Genomic DNA, 20959 nt, shown 5'->3' on the forward strand with positions numbered 1-20959 from the left:
GGGACTCAAGGTTTTAGAATTACAAGTAAGGACAAACCAAAGGGTTTCATGTCAGCTTTTATTGTTCAGGATAAAATATGCACATCACATTGAAATTCAATAGGAGTCCTTTAGTAATAAAGAAAATCCCAACTGTACTGGACAGCACTTATGGCTAGTACAATACAAAAATACCAGGCAGTAAGAGCTAGACAACTGAGAACTGAAATATCAAAGTCTTATATAGCAACAATATGATAATGTAACAATGACTGTTGTGATTCGATGATTGATTGATTGACTGTTGTGATTAAAAATGTAGAGCAGAGAAGTGCAAAGTGGGAATTTGGATATCATTCACTCCCTTCAGGCACTTTAGCTTATTATTGCAACCGAAGTCAAGAGTGTAATAGATGTTAAGGCAGTTCGGTGATGATTGGTGATGTAAATCTGAATTTTGAAATACTCTGCAAGACTCTCTGGCTCTTAATATTGCACTGGGTCAAGTGTGTCTCATCTAACCACGATGAACAAAAATAATAAGAAATATGGAGACATTAGAAAAGTAGATGATGCACAAGTAGCGACTCTTGACTGGTGTATGCTTTATGGAAAATATTTAGATGTAAACACTATCGTAACATACGTAAGTGTGTGAAAAACACATCTGATATAGAACCTAATATCTAAAACAGTTATTATTCATTACATCGACTGAGTCCTCTTTAACTAAAGCTGGCTAGAACTCCCATGAATCCATCCATTTCAGGCCAGCCATGGAGCTGGAAGGATCATGAGCCAGAGGGCCCCTCATGCCATAGGAGAGTGGATGGAATAGGTAGAAACTGCATTGAATGGATGACAGGGAGAAAATAAATGTCAACTCAATGAGTGAGGAACACAAGGTGGTCTCAACTATGTCGATTTGGGGTATTCAAACCATCAATACCTCAATAAAATGTCAATTTATTTTATTTTATTTTTTGGGGGAGGGGGTGTACGTGTGTGAGTGTGTATGCAATAGCTTTGCCGGGTAATGGGGTTCTATTAGTGGGTGGGCTGCCCACTATTGGCTACAGTAAGGGAAAACTGTCTTTATAAGAAATGATCAATTAACAAATTCCTAAATTTAGCAAGTACAATCAATATGAAAAGCAATAGAAATCAATAAGATTAAAAATTAACTTAGCTGAACAAAATGTTGTAACATTTTCATAACTACTGTAATTGGTCAGTTTACCTGTAAAGGATGCTGAGAACGAGTACCATGTTTCCGAGTCTTAGCAGCCAATCAGAATAAGGTGGGCGGAGCAACAAGTCAGCACTTTGAAGTAGTGTGTCCAATGTGATTCCTGAGAAAGAACAGAAGAACCACTTGAAGCAGAAGATTCCAAATGGCATCTACCTATAAAACGGCATTAGATATAATGAGATAGGAATCCTCACCTGTTAGCATGCTGTTGAAGAGCATGGCCGGGAAGTAATGGTGGTAGTACAGAATCCGGCCCATAGTGAAAAATGGTGCATAGTGCAGCAACCAACCCAAAAGAAGCAGCCCTCCGCCTCTCCTAAGCACCTGACACTGCTCTGAAGTACCCAAAGAACATGAGAACAGTGCACACAATGTATCTGACATTCTGATCCAGTGTGATATCTGCAGTATGAATTCATGAATCCATGACTCTAATGCTGCAAGCACAAACACTTCATAATATAATCTTCGATAACAGGCCATCCTTGGCAATCTTACCTCTTCTTTTTTGGTCCAGCAGGACACCTCTTTGGAGGGCTACAGATGCAACTGCCACCATTACCACATACAACCCCAAACTAGCCAGGTTAAGCCACCACACCACCTGAGAGTTATCAGTGTGTTTAATCATGGGGGCATTCATGAGTGATGGTTAAATAAAGCCAGCATAGGGCAATAAATCCAGCATAAGTACTACTTACAGGATTGCCCAGCAAATAAACACGATATTCAGTTTCATTTACTCCAGAGAATCTCAACCCCTACACAGAAACAAGACAGAAGGAATGGTTAGCAGGTAGTTACGCATTCAATTCAAAAATGATTTAAAATCACATATAATTTGATCCTGTATTACACCTGATAGTTGATGGGCCAATGCCAGGGTTTTGAGTTCATCTCATTATCTTTGGGCTTCAAACCGCTGTTACCCTAAAGCAAAAAAAAATAATTACACATATTATACACTTATGGAATTTAATTTTGAGGCATTATTCCTTGGGTAAAGTTGAGGTGACTCCATTTCACATAGTTTCTTACCCTGATCATGACAATATGGGACTCTAGTAATATCTCCAGAAAATGGGGCTTCAGCACTGACAGGCTAATATTGGGCACTATAAATACATGCAAAGGAGAAATATGCAAGTCAATGTCTGGTGTCAAGAAGTATATACAAATAACAGTGGAGGGAAGAAATGCAAGGAAACTATGATACATTTGGGATTGATGTGATCTTCAATATTCCACTGAGAGTTTGGTGTTTCCTTCAGGTAAGGACTACAGGTCACCTCCACCTGCTCCCAGCCCCTAGCCAGAGGGGGCGGAAACACAGTTGTTATAAACTACATTGAAATTAAATGAGTCTATGGTGTAGCGAAGATGACGCTGGACTTACGGTTGACCTTTCTTACCACTTGGGAAGAGTCTTGCCAGAAGAGTACAGCACACAACCAGTAGCTCTGTGCAGAAAGCGCACTTTACTGCGCAGCACTTTCACCGGGTCTCCCTTATGACCTCCACACACCTCCACCTGCCACAGGTCATTTGAGTCACCTGTGCCATTCTGAGAACAGGCCAGAGGGAGGAAGGGAATAGTCTGAGATGGAAGACAGACACATAAGCACTATCTTGACGTTAACATTTAAGTTGTGTGCTTACTCACAATGCCATAGCCTGTAACCTGGAAGTGTTTCTTGGTAAGAGGTGCCTCGTGAAGGTGGCTATGAAGGTTTCGAGTTGTCCTTGTAGATCCAGGAGAGAAAAACATTATGACAAACTGTGAGGTAACTTACGTAGATAATAATGAGAGAAAAATCAAAGCATTTGTATTAACAGGGATTTAGAGATATGCTTCACTTTTCACCACCTTGTATGAGACATGATACTTACTCTTTGTGCTCCAATCGAATGATGTCACCATGGTGGACAAGATCAGGGGCCTCAGATGGGGCTTAATGTAAAACAGAAGAATAGATGATAAGAATATCACACCCATTTCTTTCCTACAATTTTACAGTAAGTGATTATACTCATCTGTTTACAGGCTAACAAGCACATCCTCTCACCATCACTGTGATCATGTCTTCGTACCACCCACAAGTTGTTGTAGTCTTTATGGAGGTAAGCTGTCACCTTCATAGGGACACAGATACATCAAAGTAGGTAAACTATTATATAACTGTATGAACTTTGCTTTTGTGTTCAAGAATTTTCCAAACAAGAATCTGGTGCCTGACTTGCTGCTGCTTGGCCCCCACTCCCTCTGGGAACAGGTGCCAGTGAGAGTGCAGGTAGCCTCCAGCGATGCGTAGGTTTTTTACAGTGATGGTGGAACCATACGCCAGGTCTGCACAGACAAAAAAAACAAACAAAAAAAAACACCCGCTTCACGTTTACACTGTGCAGGCAGACACACAAGATACACAGACTAGGGGATTACATTTCAATGGAAGTGTTCATGGAGCTTACACTGAGGCATTGATGCGTTGTGCAGATTGTTTCCTATTAGACGGGACTGAAAGGCAGAGCTGAAGAAGCCGTCACCTGGACCGCTGGTGAGAGAGAATAGTCATGACTTAATGAAGAATGTGGGAGGCATTTACCATAACCGTATTCTGTGAGCCTTACAATAACAGCAAATTTAAATGTGTCTGAGGAAAATCCCATAAAGTTGAATCAGTTCATCTGGACACAACATTTATTGAGAGAAATGTTTCATCACTCATCTAAGTGACTTCATCAGTCTCAGCTGACTAAAGGTATCCCAACGTTTATCTCCCAATAAACGTTGGGTCCAGATATACTCTTGCAACTTTTTGGGATTTCCTTACCTGGATTATTGAGTATGCATCAAGACTGTATGAAGAAAAACAACAATGCAACTGGCACACTCACCTTTTGTTCAAAATGACAAAATGGAGTGCAAATACTGTAACATAGAGGAACAGCGGGAGCAGGATGAGTCCAACCACCCGGGCCAGGAGGTGCTTCACGATGTCAATCTGGCACCAGCAAAGAATAAGGAAAGTGATTGAGCCAAACTGACAAAACCTGTCATAACTCATCCACTGCACCAGTTGCCAGAATGATAAAATGAATGCTGCTTGTTACCAGTGAGATATCCAGGTCTCCCAGGAGTCTCCAGAGGTCCCAGACAGTGTTCAGTCCCACCAGCAGGATAACAAACAGCCCCACAAACTTCACCCCCAATGCCCCAGCAAGGTTCATGCCAGTCAGTACCAACCACAACCACCAGGCTGCACTAAAAGGTCTGCAGACAATAACCAGCAATTTATTTACTATCAGGTTCTTTAGATAGAGTGACACAAACTGAGTGACACAAACTGAGGTATTTGTCCCACATTATGTAGTGCACTAAGCTTCATGAATAAACATATCCATTCCCTCAGTGAGATTCATTACACTGTAACTAAAATGTAATGTAATGTAGTCACATAATATACAGCAAATGTATGTCAGACAATTAAAACTATCAGGTAACAAGTTTCTTGTTAGAAAGCACCAACCATCAGTAGTAGGAGATCAATACACAATCACAAATTTACTCTGCATCTGTTGACTGCTGGTAATAATAATAATAATAATAATAATAATAGTAGTAGTAGTAGTAGTAGTAGAAATGGTAGAAAGAAATGGTAATGGTAGAAAGTGCATCATTAGAAATCAGGAGAGTCACCATCATTAACGCTTGCTCGTCATTCAAAAAGACCATATTGACATGGGGGAGTCCAAAAATTCAGGGGTATCAAGTGACAAAACTACTGAGTTCTGATTACAGAGTCTGAATGAAATCAGAGGCAGATAAAAAAAAAGACACCTGCAAGGCATGGCACTGTTAGAGCCCAGGTGTGGGTAAGGGGCAATTAACTTGTTGAAGGCTGCCCTACCTGTACTGTTGCTGATTGAACTTGACCATGCTCAGCACTGCTCCCATTATAAAGAACATGAGGATCGGGTCCAACAGGATGTACTGAGAAATGGTGATGCAGCCAGTGTCTGTCAGAGGAGAGAATAACAAATTGCATTAGCTGAAGAGGGTAGAAAATTCCCCCTCGTTTTTAAAAAGAGTAAAACAGACCAAAATAAAATAAAATAAAAAATGCTCAGTTTAAGTAAACTGAAAATGCCATTCTGATGTTTGACTTGATTTTTAAGGCTAGTTTTTCTATGCAATTAGAATCCCCTGTTCGAGAGCCTGTCTGATCTCCTTTACCCCTGAGAAACAAAAAATGAAAATTAAAAAAGTGAAATGTTGCTGCTTTTTGTTAAGTTTCCACAAGCAAAGCTGCGTTTCAGAAATGTCTGATTGTTAAGTGCAGCCCTGAGGTGCAGATGGACAAGCACTTACCAAATATGAGTAGAGCAGCGGTGATAAGGGCAGCAGTGCAGGACTGAGACAACTCCAGCACTATGAGGTAGGCAAAGATTGGAAGACAGGAGCCAAGTGCTGCACAGAACTGAAAGGTAGGTCAAGCACTTGTGTCAGTATCGGCAGCCCATCCCACACAGTCACAAAACACAAAACTGGAGAAGGCTTCCTATATGCACAAGGTTCTTACCCCTCTCATCCCCCCATAGCTGTGAAGTTCATACTTGTCTCCTGGCTTCATGAAGGGAAAGGTGCCATCATAGCCCGTCATATACCCAGCTAGACCTATCACCATCTGAAACAGAGTTAAATAATAATAATAATAATCGAGAGCTCTCATCTAACAGGAAGGGTTAATACTGGTGCAGCCAATTTTATGACAGGCACTTGGCTTGTCTCACACAAGGACGAGATGATGGTCCATCTTACTTTCCCCAGAGGCGGATGTACATCGAAAAAGAAAGTTCTGTTGATGTAGTAACTCCCCATCTTTCCAAAGTGGGTCTCATCCCAGCTGAAACATTCACAAGAACCAGGACAGTGACAAACACGCATGGCTCTCTCTTGACTTTTTAGTGAGGGGTCTAAAGGACAACTCACCACACATGTGGGGGCTCCATGATCTTGTAGATGCGAGTGGAGAATGAAATGACTGCCACTAATAGAAAAAGGCCTGTGCTTCGGGACTCATTTCTGGGGATCGAAATCCCCGTCTCTGAAAACCGGACAGATCTTCGATCTGAGGACTTATCGTCATCCTCCGCTGGGTGTCCAACGTTTTGTGTGTTTTCGTCCTTTGGCAGAGGAGTGGATGACATTTGGAAGCTCTCTGTATTTTCTGAGTCGAGACAGGCTTTCCTGTTTCGTATTGTTGACGAATGTTTGGTGCTGCTCCATTGTGTATTAATACATTCTTCATTTGCCATTAGGAATAGAAACTTTAGCAAAGTAACAGATCCCCCCTCCCTTTAATTACGAACAAAATTCAGCCAAATTAACTACACTATCTAACGACACTGCCGGTGAAGCAAATCACAGGCACTGTGGGCAGCTCACATTTGTGATGGGCATCACGTCAAATGCGACTTTTAGCATGGATAAAATCAAAACACACCATTAAAATAAGTCTAAGCTCTCCACTGCCATCTCAACATGTCAAAGGTGTGTAATTCAAAGGTTAGCTGCCACGACAATACGATTCATCGCAAATTCGCAGGATCCAATTAAATGGTCTGCCGAGCTTTTATCGTCTGGTAACTTAGCATTCTTCTTGCTATGCTAGCTTCCGATTACGGACCCTTAATAATCATAGCTCGTCCGGTGGAGCTATGTGTAAACTAATAGACGTGGAAAATAATGATGTTTTGCAGCCCTCTTTCATGGACCCATATCAATGTTACCAAGCTCCACAATACAAACGCCCATACCACACATTTCTCTTGCAGAAATAATAACCGAAACGTGTGCGTGGGCCGCGGGGGTTTCTGGGATACGTATTCTTTTACATTATTTATTTGGCCACAAAAAAGGAGGTCTGAACACAATTTCCCAGTATCCATCTGAAACCTACGTCTATCCCTGGCAAACCAATGGGGGATTTGGTCAAAGGAAGGACCGCCCATTCATATTTGAATCGGGCTGTTCTCCTTTTGCCCGCTAGAGGGAGGGAGAGGACAGAACATGTTTACGTATCTCGTTCATTCATGACAATTTCAGTTTATTTGGTTGGTCTCTGGATTTATCATAATCATCAGTTTATCTTTTTGACGCAGCAGTATCATATCAAACATTAACAGTTGTCAAGTCCTGTAAGAAAAATGAACAAACGATTTTCCAAAGAATTTTTTTTTTTTAGAATGTTTTTATTTTGATGACTGGTGGTGATTACAGTCAAGAGGTAAACAAAATGAATGAACATAGTATTTTCATTAACCACAGCGTTTTAACACAAAATGAATCTCAACTCTCTTTTCTTTTGCGATTTACAAGGCCTTAAATACTCATAAAGAACCCCACTATTTTTCAAACCTGTTTGGCCTAAACGTAAGACTTATGTTCTGGTATTTAGTTTAATGAACTGAACAGCACAGCAAATGTAGTGAACATACAGTGGACAAACAAAGGAAGATCTGTTGCATTATACTCTACGAATGCAGGTTTAGGGCGTTGTAAGTAAAAATAAGTCATCCTCTAAAGTGAGAATGAGTTTAGTATTTGTGGCATCTTTCAAGAGAAATTCAGTCCATAAGATAGATAAGAGCTTTTAATTCTGATTGCAAAGGAGAAATAATTATGTGGCTGGGTATTCAACAATGTAGACCGAATGCATATATTAATTTTAATACATTCATGACATAGACCCTTAGAAGACATTTTGAAAGGAACAACTCACAATCATTTTTTCAGCACAACTTAATATTTCGGTATATACTCGTTAGGACAGACGCTGATAAACCTGGTTGTCTTTGAAATGAACTTGAAGGTCAAAATGCCACAACTGACAGTCTGCGATCAGAGCAATGTTGCCACTTACAAAAAAAAATTATATTTCATTTATCTGCTCCACAGGGCAGGATACATACATTTCCTCTGGTACAGTGTCAGCCACTTTCCTCATACATAAAAAGATATGTTTAAAACATTTTTACAGAAATATATAAATCTACATAGCTATAATGCCAATTTTTTTTTGCATCAATTTTCCTTTTTATGTCAAACAAAATATTGGTTTTGCTATATGCATTAGTATAATATATAACAAAAATAATACATAGTACTAGATCTGTACAAAATATCCCAAACCTCTCCATAGAAGCCTTTGCCCTCACTCCCATTCAGATATGCACATATGGGAATGGTCTGATGTGGGATCTGGGATCCATTGGCAATGCAGCTGAATGAAAACATCCTTACTTGTGTAGCGCTGTAGGCATTAAAAGCCAATCTTCCACCAACATACTTTAACCAGGAATAGTTCTCACCTACCTCTTAGTGTACTCAGCCCACCCGCCATTGTGCCTAAAATGTTTTGTGTGTGTCTCTGAAAGGAAATTCATACTATACAATACAGAATGCAGCCTTGAATCAACCTCCAGAAAATTAGGCCACGTCACGAAAGGGTCTTTATAATACAAATTAATACTGTCGTGAAAAACATTTTTGTCATATCTATGGTTGTTTACCTTATGTTGATCGACTGTGTAAGTTGATACCTATCCAAGATGCATCGTGCGATTATGAAATCAGAGAAGTCTGTAGCGAATGGGTGAAACAGAGGAAGGAAGATACGCAACAGGACCTGTTACACCCTTTACAAATTATTACATAGCTCATCATATACATCAACAGCCTCTCCATGTCCATAAATAGGCAAATAGCAATTACAATGACTGAGTGAGATGATATTAGTGAGAGGTGGGTCAGTGAGTTCGGCCATAGAAAAATCATCCACGAGAGATTCACTCAGTCTATGTTACGACATTATGGTGACTGGATGCTTATGATGTTCCCTCGATCTGTCTTGCACCAAAGACATTCACATAACCCCTCCACACTATCACTGAAGTCAATTGGTCAGACAAATCAGACAAGAGGAAATCCGGTATGCCCTCTGAAATAGTTTGCTTTCATGCTTTGCAAAGGCCCGTCATGTTAATGAAATAAATAATATAACAAAGAAAAAAGAAGGTGAAAATAATGTTTAAACTATACCTGCATATCAAATTGCCTGGGGTTAGTGAATAAAAATAAAAAATAAAAAAAAGGTCAGTCCACAAATCCCTTTAAGGCAAATGCAAATCTGGTGAAATACTAAATCCCATGTAATACATTCACTACACAGTTCCTGGTCCTCTTGTGTATTGGGGGGAGGGGGGAGGGGGGGAGGAAGGGGGATGTTGTGTGCTGTATTCAAGTGTGTGTGCTTGTGTGTGTAAGCACTAGTGACTGCATATGCGGATATGTGCTATATAGGAAACGAGTTTGGACATTTCAGCATTAACTGTTGGAGATTTAGTGCCGGGCCCTCCGGAGGATGGCGAAGAAGAGGAAGGGGATTTCGGGAAAGCGGGGGGGGGGGGGGGGGGGGCAGGAAAGGTGAGCGCTCCAACAGTCACTGTCTCAGTTTCCTGTTTCTCTGGACCCAGACTTCGGGATCTCCGGGATGCATTCGTGTGGCTTGGCAGAGGCCACGAAGCCAGGTAAACAGGTGCACTTGTATGAGCCCTCTGTATTGGTGCAGAGCCCGTTCTGACACAAGGCCACCTTGTCGCTGATGTCCTTACACTCGTTTATGTCTGTAAGAAAAAGGAGACGTGCAAGGTTAGTCGACCGAGAGAGACGTTTCAGTCTTTACAGATGCTTGGGCCACATGTGCCACAGAGTAGCCTTATGGTTCGGATTGCTATGACAAGGGGAGGCTAAAATTATTCATAACATTTACAAAAACCTCATTTGTTTTGCGATCTTACCCAATCGCCTCTCCTCTTTGCCTAATACTCCCGATTTGAGACGTTTCTTTTTGCTTTCTCTCGTTCTCGCCATCATTCTCCTTGTGTACGTTACATAACTTTTGCATCTGACCAAAGCAGTGGATCTTTATAAACATTTAGCCGAGCATGCCGTCATATTGCGTGTTTGTATGATAGTGATTGAACCCGCGTCCTCCAGCCTCCCTGAGCATTAAACCACTCAGATGTTATTACTTAAATTAAGAACGCGTTGTATAAAATATCCATTTGGCCTTGAAGTCAGTTCTGTTTCCCTCTTTGAGCGAGGGAGGTCTGATATTCATTTTTCAGCAGTCAACGTCAAACGACCCTCCTCTGTTTATGTCACGTTCTTCTGGGAAAATGCTCGCGGTGTGGTTTGTGAAGCGGGGGAAGCCGTTAGATGCACGCTTCCCCCGAGCGTTTTCATGCAGGCAGAATTTGCTCCATTTTCATGTGTTGCGGGAAGATTGCCGACCTTGGAGCTGATAAGGCTGCATGCAGACAGACTCCTGCATTATATTGTAATCATAGCCCTTTATTATGACAAGACGGTCTCACTTTCAAATAAAACAAACACAGTACACTTAAAATGTGTAATATCCCATGTATTACATGATGTGGCTGAGATTCAAGGCCTCCTTCTCTCTTGGCAGTGGGACAGTGGAAGTTCAGATCGAAGGGTAACACAGAGTGTTTCTGCACTGTACATCGCTTTAATCAGTTTCCCATAAAACATAACTAAAAGCACGGCTATAAAGTTCCATCCTTCACTCCGAGCTTCGTGATATACTGCACTATGAGTTACCTCACGGAAATTAACCCAAGACCTGGCTCCCAAAAGAGCAAAAACCTGGAGGGAGGTTTCTCCATGATCTGAGTTCAAGATCTGACGCCGCATTTTGAAAGGAGATCAGACGAATTCATATGTTCCCCCCGTTGCTTCCAGAGCTTCCCCGAACGTTGTTATCTGTGCTTGGGACACACACGGAGGGGAGTCAAACTGAGGGTGGTCTGTTGTGAAAGGCTTTTCCTGCACCTACCTATGCAGACCATCTTGCTAAGGTCGAGTTCGAAGCCGTCGAAGCAGTCACAGGTGTAGCCTTCCCGAACTCGCACGCAGCGGCCATTCTCACAGCCGTTCAGGATGCCGCACTCCTCCGCCCTGAGGCCCTCGAAGCTATCATAGCGATCTGATTGGGAAAATCAGCAGAGGGAAACCGTCATCACTGACCCAATGGCCACTCAACCTGCCTTTGTGTAGAACATGCAGCATCTGCCCAGAGATCTCCTTTATAATATCTACTACATTGTCTAGATAAAAAGACCTCTTAAAGGGTCTCTAAGAGAAACTGCCTAGCAACACTATACAGCTAATATGAACTAATCACTATCATTGGTGCCTGCTATTAATGCTGTGCTTTTACTTAAATACTAGTATTACCAGTGTCTACTATTTTGCCCTTCTACAACCTGCACATGACATGATCTGCACTTATAGTGATGATACATTTGTGCTATCATAGAATAGAATAGAATAGAATAGAATAGAATAGAATACACTTTATTTGTCATTTGTACGTACATTCAGTGGAATTCACTCTCTGCATTTAACCCATCCTAGCTTTGTAGCTAGGAGCAGTAGGCAGCTGCCATGCAGCACCCGGGGACCAACTCCAGTTATTTCTTCCTATTGCCTTGCTCAGGAGCACAGACAGAAGTATTAACCCTAATGAGCATGTCTTTTTGATGGTGGGAGGAAACCGAAGCACCTGGAGGAAATCCACGCAGACATGGGGAGAACATGCAAACTCCACACAGAAAGGACCTGGGATGGCCCGGGGTTCAAACCCAAGACCTTGTTGCTGTGAAGCAACAGTGCTAACCAGTGGGCCACTGTGCCGTGTATTGATATTTGGGATGTTCATCTACTTTGTGACCTGATTCTCCGATCACTCCCTCTTAATGATTGAAGGTACATTCACACTAAATGTACTTGACATGACATTTGGCTTAAATATAATTACTATTTAGCGCTCTATGAGGCCTGCTGGTGCACAAATTCATCTGCTTAATTGTTGACTCTCTTGTAAGTTGCTTTGGATAAAAGCATCTGCTAAATGGGAAAATGAAAAATGTAAATGTAAGAAATCTGCATGACTATCAAAAACCATGATAGAATGACAGTGCACTAATATGTAAACAGGGAAGCATGCACCCACCACTGTAAGGCTCCACTGGTAGGGGCTGAAACTCCCGTGGCTGGTGGACAGGAACGCGGGCTGGTGGCTCTCGAGGGATGTAGAGAATGTCACTGAACGCAGGAACAGTCTGAGGAATGTCAGGGTTGTAGTAGGTCCCTCCAGATAGGGGGCCTCCATAGTTGTCCCAGTACGGAGGAACATAAGGCTCCACAGGACCCTCTGGGCCCTCAGGACTGTATTCATAGCCTGGCCGCTCTCGTAAACTATCAGAGCCTCCTCTCCTGGGCAGGTTGCACATTAAGGCGTAGTCATCTGTGTGAACCGGCACAAGATTGAGTTGTAGAGACTGGGTGACTAGGTTGCATTTGATGTCTTAGTAATAGTCATGTTGCAAAATGGCTATTTCTGAATATTAGGAATGATAGAATAAACCTTTGGACAAGTCTCAACAACAACATATACATCCTTCACCGAGGTGTCTCCCCTCACCTGAGTCTCTCTTGGGACAGAAGGCACACTGTTCACTCCAGGCCACGCCGTACAGACAGCAGCACTCAGTGTAGGTGGTCCTACGCCCTGGGAAGGGGTCAGCACACAAGTTGTCCTCCACCAGGCCCTGCCAGCAGATAGCCATGTGGACATCCTGATCAGGCTCTACAGCTTCTGGAAGAAGAGAAGCATGGATGGATAAATGGACATATTGATTGACAAGCGGATACTAGATAGGTGGGAGGATAAATATATGAATGGATGGATGGATGGATAAAATGTTGACAACATGGAAAAAAATATTTCCCAATACAGACTCTTAAAAGTATATTATTTTTATAGTTCTGTCCTTTACTTATTGTGCATGTATTAGCATGCATGTGCATGCACGTGTGTTTAAGTAGAAGAAGAAAAAGAAGAAAGAAATCCACTTTATGTTGTCATTGTAGGTTGCAATGAAATTTTAGGTTACAATGAATTTGTTCTCTGCATTTAAACCATCCTTTTGTATAGGAGCAGTGGGCAGCTGCAGCACCCGGGGACCAACTCCAGTTCTTCTTTCCATTGCCTTGGTCAGGGACACAGGCAGGAGCATTAACCCCAATATGTATGTCTTTTTTGATGGTGGGAGGAAACCGGAGCACCTGGAGGAAACCCACGCAGACATGGGGGAGAACATGCAAACTTTACACAGAAAGGACGTGGGACGGGTCGAACCCAGGACCTTCTTGCTGTGAGGCAACAGCGCTAACCACTGGGCCACCGTGCAACCCATTCCAAGTACAATGGATTTGCATGCCTGCGTGTGTGTGTGTGTGTGTGTGAGCATGCATGCATGCATGTGCAGAGTGTGTATGCATCTGACACCTTCTGTAGCATTGAGGCTGATGCAGCGTCGGCGAGTGTTGTCAAGGACCAGTGGAGGACTGCAGAAACAGTTGAAGGAACCGGCCGTGTTCACACACACTCCATCCACACAGGCATTCTCTGTCCCACACTCATCATAATCTAGGACACAGAAAGACATTGATTGACAAAATACCTGAATATTTTCTTTTAAATTGTTAACACAACTTAAATTTAAAAAGAAGTTCTGTTGGAATCGAAGAAAACAAGTATTTTTATTTCTTACCCACACACTCCAGCCGGATGTTGTCGTAGTAGAAGCCAGATCGGCAGTAGCAGGTGTACGTTGAAAAGAGGTTGGAACATTGTCCATTCTTACAAATGTCGGGTCCAAACATTTCACACTCATTCACATCTGATAACAAGCAGACACAGAGACGAGAATGACTGCATTGCTCTAGCGCTTCTCTAGTCCAAAGTCACAAAATGCTTCACTGTGAACTGACTGCGTCACATTACAGTATGGGTGACACCAATGGGAACTGAACCCCACAACTTCATAGTGTCAGTGCCATGCTCAAAGGCATATGCTGCCATAACACCAGACACCCGACTGACTGAGCTCCATAGGACCACAAATGGTTTATGCAGCATACAATTAGGGCAACTGTAGCGTGCCGTGGTCAAAACCTAACACTATTTGTTGGAAATGTTGGCATCTTGTTTGGAACTGCTTACAGAGCACTTATAACAAGCTGTCAGGGCATACTGGCACCTAATTAGTCTTGCATGCGGGCAGGCACCTCATGAAGCCTTAAAAGGCTGGCTGTAGCAACAGGCCAATAACTAAAGTGGGGAGTTTCGTCCACTGGTCTTTCTTTAAAGGTTGCTGCAGGTGACAGTAAAAGGGCAGCTGACACAGCACCTTTCTTTGTGCAGTTACAAAGTTACGGGGAAAGAGCAAACCACAAAAACCTCTGGGCTGTCGAGAAAAAAATGGATGGTGGCTTAGAGATGAAAGTGTGTGTGTGTGCATGTGTGTGAGTAAGAGTGAAGGGTATGAGTTAGAGATGAAGAGAAAGCTGCTGCTTGCTGACATACCTTTATAATGTTGTCGGTCCTCCAGGCTTTGTGAAAAGGACACAGTCTGGGGCAGAAGTCCACTGCCATGTGGGCACAACTGATTATAATCCGCTGGGGGGGGAGAAGCATTGGTGGTCACTGAGCAAATCCAACTGATGTCGCAGAAAATAAGGTGACATGATTTGTGTAGTGTATTCATTACATCTTATCTTCTGCATTATTATCTGTGTTTAGTCTTCCATCATACCTCTTCCCGGGACAGGACATGCGTGAATCTCACAGTTGTCGCCCCACCCGGCTCCCACGGTGCAACAGCACTCCTGCTTGGTGGTGTTTCGAGACAGGACGTTGTCGCAGAAATTGGCATCGTTGAGGTTGTAGTAACACTCTTTCCTCTGCTCTGTTGAGGGACCGGTTGGAGGGACTGGAGCAAGGGGTTTAGGGCTGACGTCGACTGCAAACAAACAAAGGAAACTAACAGATTAGGGCAAAATAAAAACACGATAACCAGTATAACACAATATCTTCATTTCTTATCTGCATGATTTTAATTATTTTCTATTTCACCCATATCATTATCTTTCTATGCATTATTTGCAACAATAATAATGCAATAATTTGACACTATTTTTGGTTTGCTCCCTTTGCCTGGCAGTCAGAGCACTGGGTAGGCTGCAAAGCAGAGTCCCCACCACGAGGGCCTTGGTGTCTCGCTATAGGAAACTTCACCAGGGCGGCTGCTTGCCATCACAGGGGCTCATATGCCCGATTGAGAGGAAGTCCTCCTATTCACTATACAACCTGCCGACCTATAGATTTAATAAGGTATCACTTCAGTAGTACAAGGTGCATATTATTGCACAGTGTCGAGTGGCCTTAGTCACTCTCCCTTTGGAGTGGCCACATGCCTACAGCAGGCAATGCATTTTTGCCTGCCACTGCTGAGCCTGCTCATTTATCCATAGCCATGGGCTCAGGCATTCACCCTTAAGCTGCCGGCTTAGCCAAATGGAAACACTGGCATGTGAGTCAACACACTATTCACTCTCACATGATTGATTAGCGCACGTCAAAAGCAAACAGCGGAATGTGGCGAAAAGGTACACAAAGGCATAGCTGGGGTTTAGCGCCCGAGCAGAAGAAAAAACATCCCCGCAGAGGGTGCGGCGCTTAATAATGTAAATATGCCCCATTCGTGTACACATACGCATATCAGGCTGGAGACATGATGCTAATTCCATGACTCAAAGGGCTTTTCCCTTCATTTTGAGATCGACTTGCATATCACAGTAACCCCTTCATTTGAGGTCATGTTAGTGTACAAGAGAGAGATGTGTCTATGGTTCTTATTGCCAATAGCTACACCTTATCCTTTTTTGTCTTGGTGGGGGAAATATGCTCGTAGTAACTGGGCCCTGAGGGGAAATGCTTGGCATTGTGCTCTGATGGAGGAGGTTTTGCATAATTTTCCCAAGGTGACTGGACTCATACATATTCAGTCAACCTACAATTTTAGAGAAAAACAAATGAAGACCACTTCTGTGCATCAACAAATCCTGCATGGGATGTGGAGTGACCGGCGTCCTCCTTGTTACACCGTTGTTTGGATAATGAGAGACAGCTCATTAAAGCAATGGAAAATTCCCGTCTCCCGAATGATGGGATGGAGAGTTAAATCCCGTGACTCATTGTGAGCGCTGTTGCTGCTTTATTACCCATGGAGCGGCACTGGCTGGTGAGGGGATCAAATTCCTCATTGTCGTTGGGGCAGATGCACAGGAAGCTGCCATCGAAGTTCTCACACAGGGCTTCCCCGCACAGCGCCAAGCTCATCTCGCATTCGTTCACGTCTGAGGAAGAGAGGAGATGATAGGAGGAGAAGAGGGGGTACGGTCAAAGTAAAGGCCCACAAATGTACACACAGTCAAGCGTGCAGCGAGCGCACGCACAAATATTGGGAGAGTTTTTATAACGTAACCCTGCATGTTCTGTTCTTACAAAATTCAGGACACACTATGGTACTTTTTAAAAGATGATAATATCTTAAAAAGTACCATAGTGTGTCCTGAATTTTTACCATCAACTCTTCCTTTTTTTTTCTACTTAATTTTTATTTAGTTTTTAAACATATTACAATATATTTTCATGCAAAGACATTATTTTTCCTTTTTCAGGGTTTATCTATACATTCTTCACATTGAATTTCAAATATAAAAGGGTAATTCCGGTGATTTTAAACATGGGCCCTATTTTTGCCATCATCTGGGGTCTAAATGACTAATAGGGACAGACATTTTAGGAATTGGTCCAGTATTGAGCGAGAATGCTTCACATGGCAGCTGCGAAATCGACTACAGTGTAATCGATGGGGGCAATTGCGCCCGTCAAAGTATGTCGACTAAAAGTGCTTGTTTTTGCCACTGACAGGCTCAGATTGTTATTATAAGTGTCTGACAACATTATGGCTAGGATTCCTACAGAGATAGACTTTTTTCTTTACGTTTCGCTTCATCCGGTCGCTGTTGTAACATCCCTTTTACTGACGCTACTATTAACCACAGAGGAGCGTGGATTGTTCCCAAAAGAAGTCACGGTGAATCTTATCAGAGCTGACCATTCATTTGAGGCAGCACAGCCTGAGTCATAGAGGAACTGATAGCAATAATGTATTTCCTGAGTCATGGCTGAGTATTTCGCTGATTTCAACAATGTGGATGAGGCGTTTGAATTCGATGGCCGCCCGTATTTATTTGAGTATGTGGATGAAGAGCTCGTAGAAATTGGAGAGAGAGAGAGAGAGACAGAACAGGCAGAGGAGGATGAACCAGCTTGTTTGGCTGGCAGTAGTCATCCCGGTCAAAAATGGCCACTGTTGACCTGATGTCCCAGAAAGTTGAATCAGTTCATCTGGACACAATGTTTAGTGGGAGATACGTTTCATCACTCATCTAAGCAATCTCTTCAGTCTCAACTGACTGCAGGTATCCCCACCCTTCCAAACAATAGTCGCATAATGACTGAAACCAATGATCGGTTTCATATGCAAATTGCCGTGACCATTAACTAGAGGTGCAATGGCCATGTGTACTATTCACAGAGGATTGGGGAATAGATGCAATTACGGCATTGTAACATGATGATAGATGTACTCTTAGCCCCCCCCCCCCCCCCCCGGTTCAGGGTTGGTCATTCCTGCTTGACATAGATGGCTTTTTTGACTCCCCGTTCAAACCAGCCTTCCTCCCTATCAAGGATATGCACATCCGCATCCTTGAAAGAGTGGCCACTGGTCTGTAAGTGGATGTGGACCGTAGAGTCCTGGCCTGACGAGGTCGCTCTTCTGTTTGTTGTTGGGGGGCTAAGAGTACATCTGTCACAATGCTGTGATTGCAACTATTCCCAAATCTTCTGTGAATAGTACACATGGCCATTGAAACCCTAGTTAATGCTCACGGCAATTTGCATTATGAGACCGATTGTTGTTTTCATTCATTACGCCACTGTATTGTTTATAAGGGTGGGGATACCTGCAGTCAGTTTAGACTGACAAGGTCACTTAGATGAGTGATGAGACGTTTCTCTCACAACAAAAGTTGTGTCCAGATGAACTGATTCAACTTTCTGGGATTTCCTTACCTGGATTATTGAGCATGCATCAAGACATACAGTAAGCTTGCCTATTATGAACATGTTTAACCAAGAGCAGGTACACACCGACACATTGGCTCATATCTCCTTGTGGGTTGGTGTAGCCTTGGTCACATTGGCAGCGGAAAGAACCGTCTGTGTTCTCACAGAAGCCATGGTTACCGCAGATGGTCTCGTTGACACACTCATCGATATCTGGGAGGTAAGAGGGCACAGAGGTGAACATAGCATCTCACATTACAGGGTCACACTATTAGATGCACCTTTTCCTATGATTAACCTGATAATGACTTGGCTGTATCACTGAAATAAACATTAGGACCACTCTGAAAATAAAAAAACAACAATCAATATCATCGTTCTTTACTGGAAGTGGCGCAGAGACTGGGCATATAAATTGATGGGTTGGTCAACTTTGAGGAGTCCCATAAAATTTAATTGAGTCCACTAGGATATGCATCAACTCAGTGAGTCAGTAGAGGACTTCCTCTCTGCATTAAGAAAATGTTTTGAAGTATTGCTTGTATCTGGACAGCTTCAGGGGAATGTCCCATGGCAGTGCCAAGTGAATGAGTGAGAATTGACTTGGCATTCTATTGCTGAGATTACATTATGTAAGACAAAGCGTGCTTTACCTCTTCGGCGGGGCCTCTACGTTCACAAAAGCCACCTTGCACACATTTAAAGAGGGATGGCTGTGGGTAAATTACATTTCGATTTGGCTCGAGCAGAAATGTGTGTAAGAGTCGTGGCAGGAGTTGTTTTCCATGCTAATCGCTGAATTGGTATGAAGCTATTTTGATATGTTTGACAGTTCATGGAGTTCTTCCCAATCAAAACCAACGTGGCACAACAAAAGAATTCCAAGCAGGGGAGCTAAAACCTGACAACCCACTGTAATGCCGAACATGCATGGGAAATAACTCTCAGAACTCTCTGAGAACATCAGGGGAAAGACCTTGCTTTGTGTATGTGTCAGTATACCCGGGGGGGGGGGGGCATGGAAGTGCTGTTTGTTAACGCTGGACCATACAACACAAGTGCTGAGTCCCCATTACTCGCTTTGAAGGAAACATTTGTTAGCAATTTCTTACATACATAATTTAGTATTTTTTGGCATCTCATGTACCGTGCAGGGGCCAGACACAAATACTGTTAAGGAGGCATGGCTGATTATAATGGTTTATGAGATAAAGAGTTTGATGATCATCCTTTTGTCATCTGTGTCAGTTGGCTGGGTCAGTTTGATCAGCCATTGGTCGGCGTTAACATTCCTCAGCTTTGACAAGTCACCGGGTCTTGTGATATAACCACTTATCAACTGTTTTCCAGATGTTCTCTACTGTGGCCTTTTAGACATTTTGAATACTGCTTTCTGTACTGTTCTCCGGAGTGCAAAGGTCCACAAAAAACGCCATATTTAGCAGTGTCATTTTGGTTCAGGTTTATTAACCGTCGGAAGGAAATGACAGGGAGGTTTTTCTAAGGTTAATGACCGAATGTTGTGAAAGTCAAAAACCCTTAGGAATCAGGAACACTTTGTCAATTAATTTCATGTACTTGCATATGTGAAACAAAATATTGTTTCCCCCAGCCCACAGCGGTGCAACACAAAGACAAAAACACATATCTAAAAACTACAAGAACGCATATCAAACTACAAAAAAAAATCACTGTCCGAGAAAACAAACGCCAGGATGACTGTCGGAACTGCTGTTCTGCATGGGCTAGCAGTTAGCTTAGCCTGCCCCGCTCCACACCCTGACAGACCGTCCTTGGTGTTTCCTCCTTGGATGCAACTCCAGGCAGGGCCGTGGTTCCTGGGCCCACCAGATGCAGCAGACCAGACTGCCCCAGCCAATCCAACGCCAGCTCTCCCAGCCTGACACCTTCGACACACCTCCCTGCATTCCACACGATGACACCAAAAACAGACCGCCCCCGGTGCTATATGAACTGCCAGTTTCATGGGCCTGCAGTTAGCTTAGCCTGCCCCGCTTCCGCATCCTGTCAGACCACCCTCGGTGTTTCGTCTTCAGGCACAGCTCCGGACAGGGCCGTGCATCTCTCCATCTGAACCATCAGTAGTTAACCAGTAAGAGATGTTCTGTATTCATGTCACTGTTTCTGAGTTTTCTGCAAGTCTTTAAGCTTGGAACATTGCAGGCCCTATCCTAAACCCGGCGCAAAGCGCAGCACAAGTATCCTTGCTAGTTTCAGACTGACGCTGTTGTCATTTTCCCATCCAGCACCCACGTTGTTTTAAAAGCAACTGTACTTGCGCCCATCTGTGCATCAATGGGCGTGTTGGTCTTAAAATGAGGTGTGGTCAGGTGCATTGTTGGCGCATTGCTATCTTGAGGCAGCAGAAAGCGATTGCGCCATTGACCAACAAAAACCATGGTGCAGTATTTTCCTACTATTTAAATGCTGCATTATGCAGACAGTAAGAAAAGAAGCATTATTCAGATAGGAAGAAGAGTGCAGGCAGGATGGAGTGGGTGGAGAAGCGTGTCAGGAGAGATCTGTGACAGAAGGGTACCAGCAAGAGTTAAAGGGAAGGTTTACAAGATGGTTGTGA

General features: G+C 43.1%; 2 protein-coding genes across 2 annotated transcripts in view; both read right to left on the reverse strand.

Moving 5' to 3' along the window:
• Window positions 1-55: 55 nt before the first annotated feature.
• On the reverse strand, window positions 56-6575 carry pomt2 (protein-O-mannosyltransferase 2). Its single transcript, XM_056296213.1, has 21 exons — window positions 6222-6575; window positions 6051-6135; window positions 5812-5916; window positions 5601-5709; window positions 5140-5248; window positions 4343-4502; window positions 4127-4233; window positions 3701-3783; window positions 3469-3578; window positions 3298-3364; window positions 3122-3182; window positions 2895-2973; window positions 2644-2795; window positions 2448-2539; window positions 2270-2346; window positions 2090-2161; window positions 1933-1992; window positions 1730-1835; window positions 1426-1566; window positions 1220-1331; window positions 56-824 (listed from the first exon to the last, which is right to left on the reverse strand). Exons 1-21 carry the CDS (start codon window positions 6545-6547, stop codon window positions 719-721), a joined length of 2319 nt encoding a protein of 772 aa, XP_056152188.1. The 5' UTR covers window positions 6548-6575; the 3' UTR covers window positions 56-718.
• A 3142-nt stretch (window positions 6576-9717) lies between these two features.
• The window catches only part of LOC130126889 (latent-transforming growth factor beta-binding protein 2-like), a 103298-nt gene continuing 92056 nt past the window's right edge, over window positions 9718-20959 (reverse strand). Inside the window, exons 32-41 of the mRNA XM_056296534.1 lie at window positions 18445-18573; window positions 16446-16580; window positions 14978-15184; window positions 14749-14841; window positions 13934-14062; window positions 13669-13809; window positions 12802-12975; window positions 12331-12624; window positions 11152-11301; window positions 9718-9916 (exon numbers count right to left, since the gene is read on the reverse strand). Coding sequence (XP_056152509.1) covers window positions 9741-9916; window positions 11152-11301; window positions 12331-12624; window positions 12802-12975; window positions 13669-13809; window positions 13934-14062; window positions 14749-14841; window positions 14978-15184; window positions 16446-16580; window positions 18445-18573 — 1628 coding nt within the window. The 3' untranslated portion in view covers window positions 9718-9740. The remainder of the gene's footprint in view (window positions 9917-11151; window positions 11302-12330; window positions 12625-12801; window positions 12976-13668; window positions 13810-13933; window positions 14063-14748; window positions 14842-14977; window positions 15185-16445; window positions 16581-18444; window positions 18574-20959) is intronic.

Source organism: Lampris incognitus, chromosome 16 (genome assembly GCF_029633865.1).
Source record: "Lampris incognitus isolate fLamInc1 chromosome 16, fLamInc1.hap2, whole genome shotgun sequence".
Taxonomy (NCBI): Eukaryota; Metazoa; Chordata; class Actinopteri; order Lampriformes; family Lampridae; genus Lampris; species Lampris incognitus.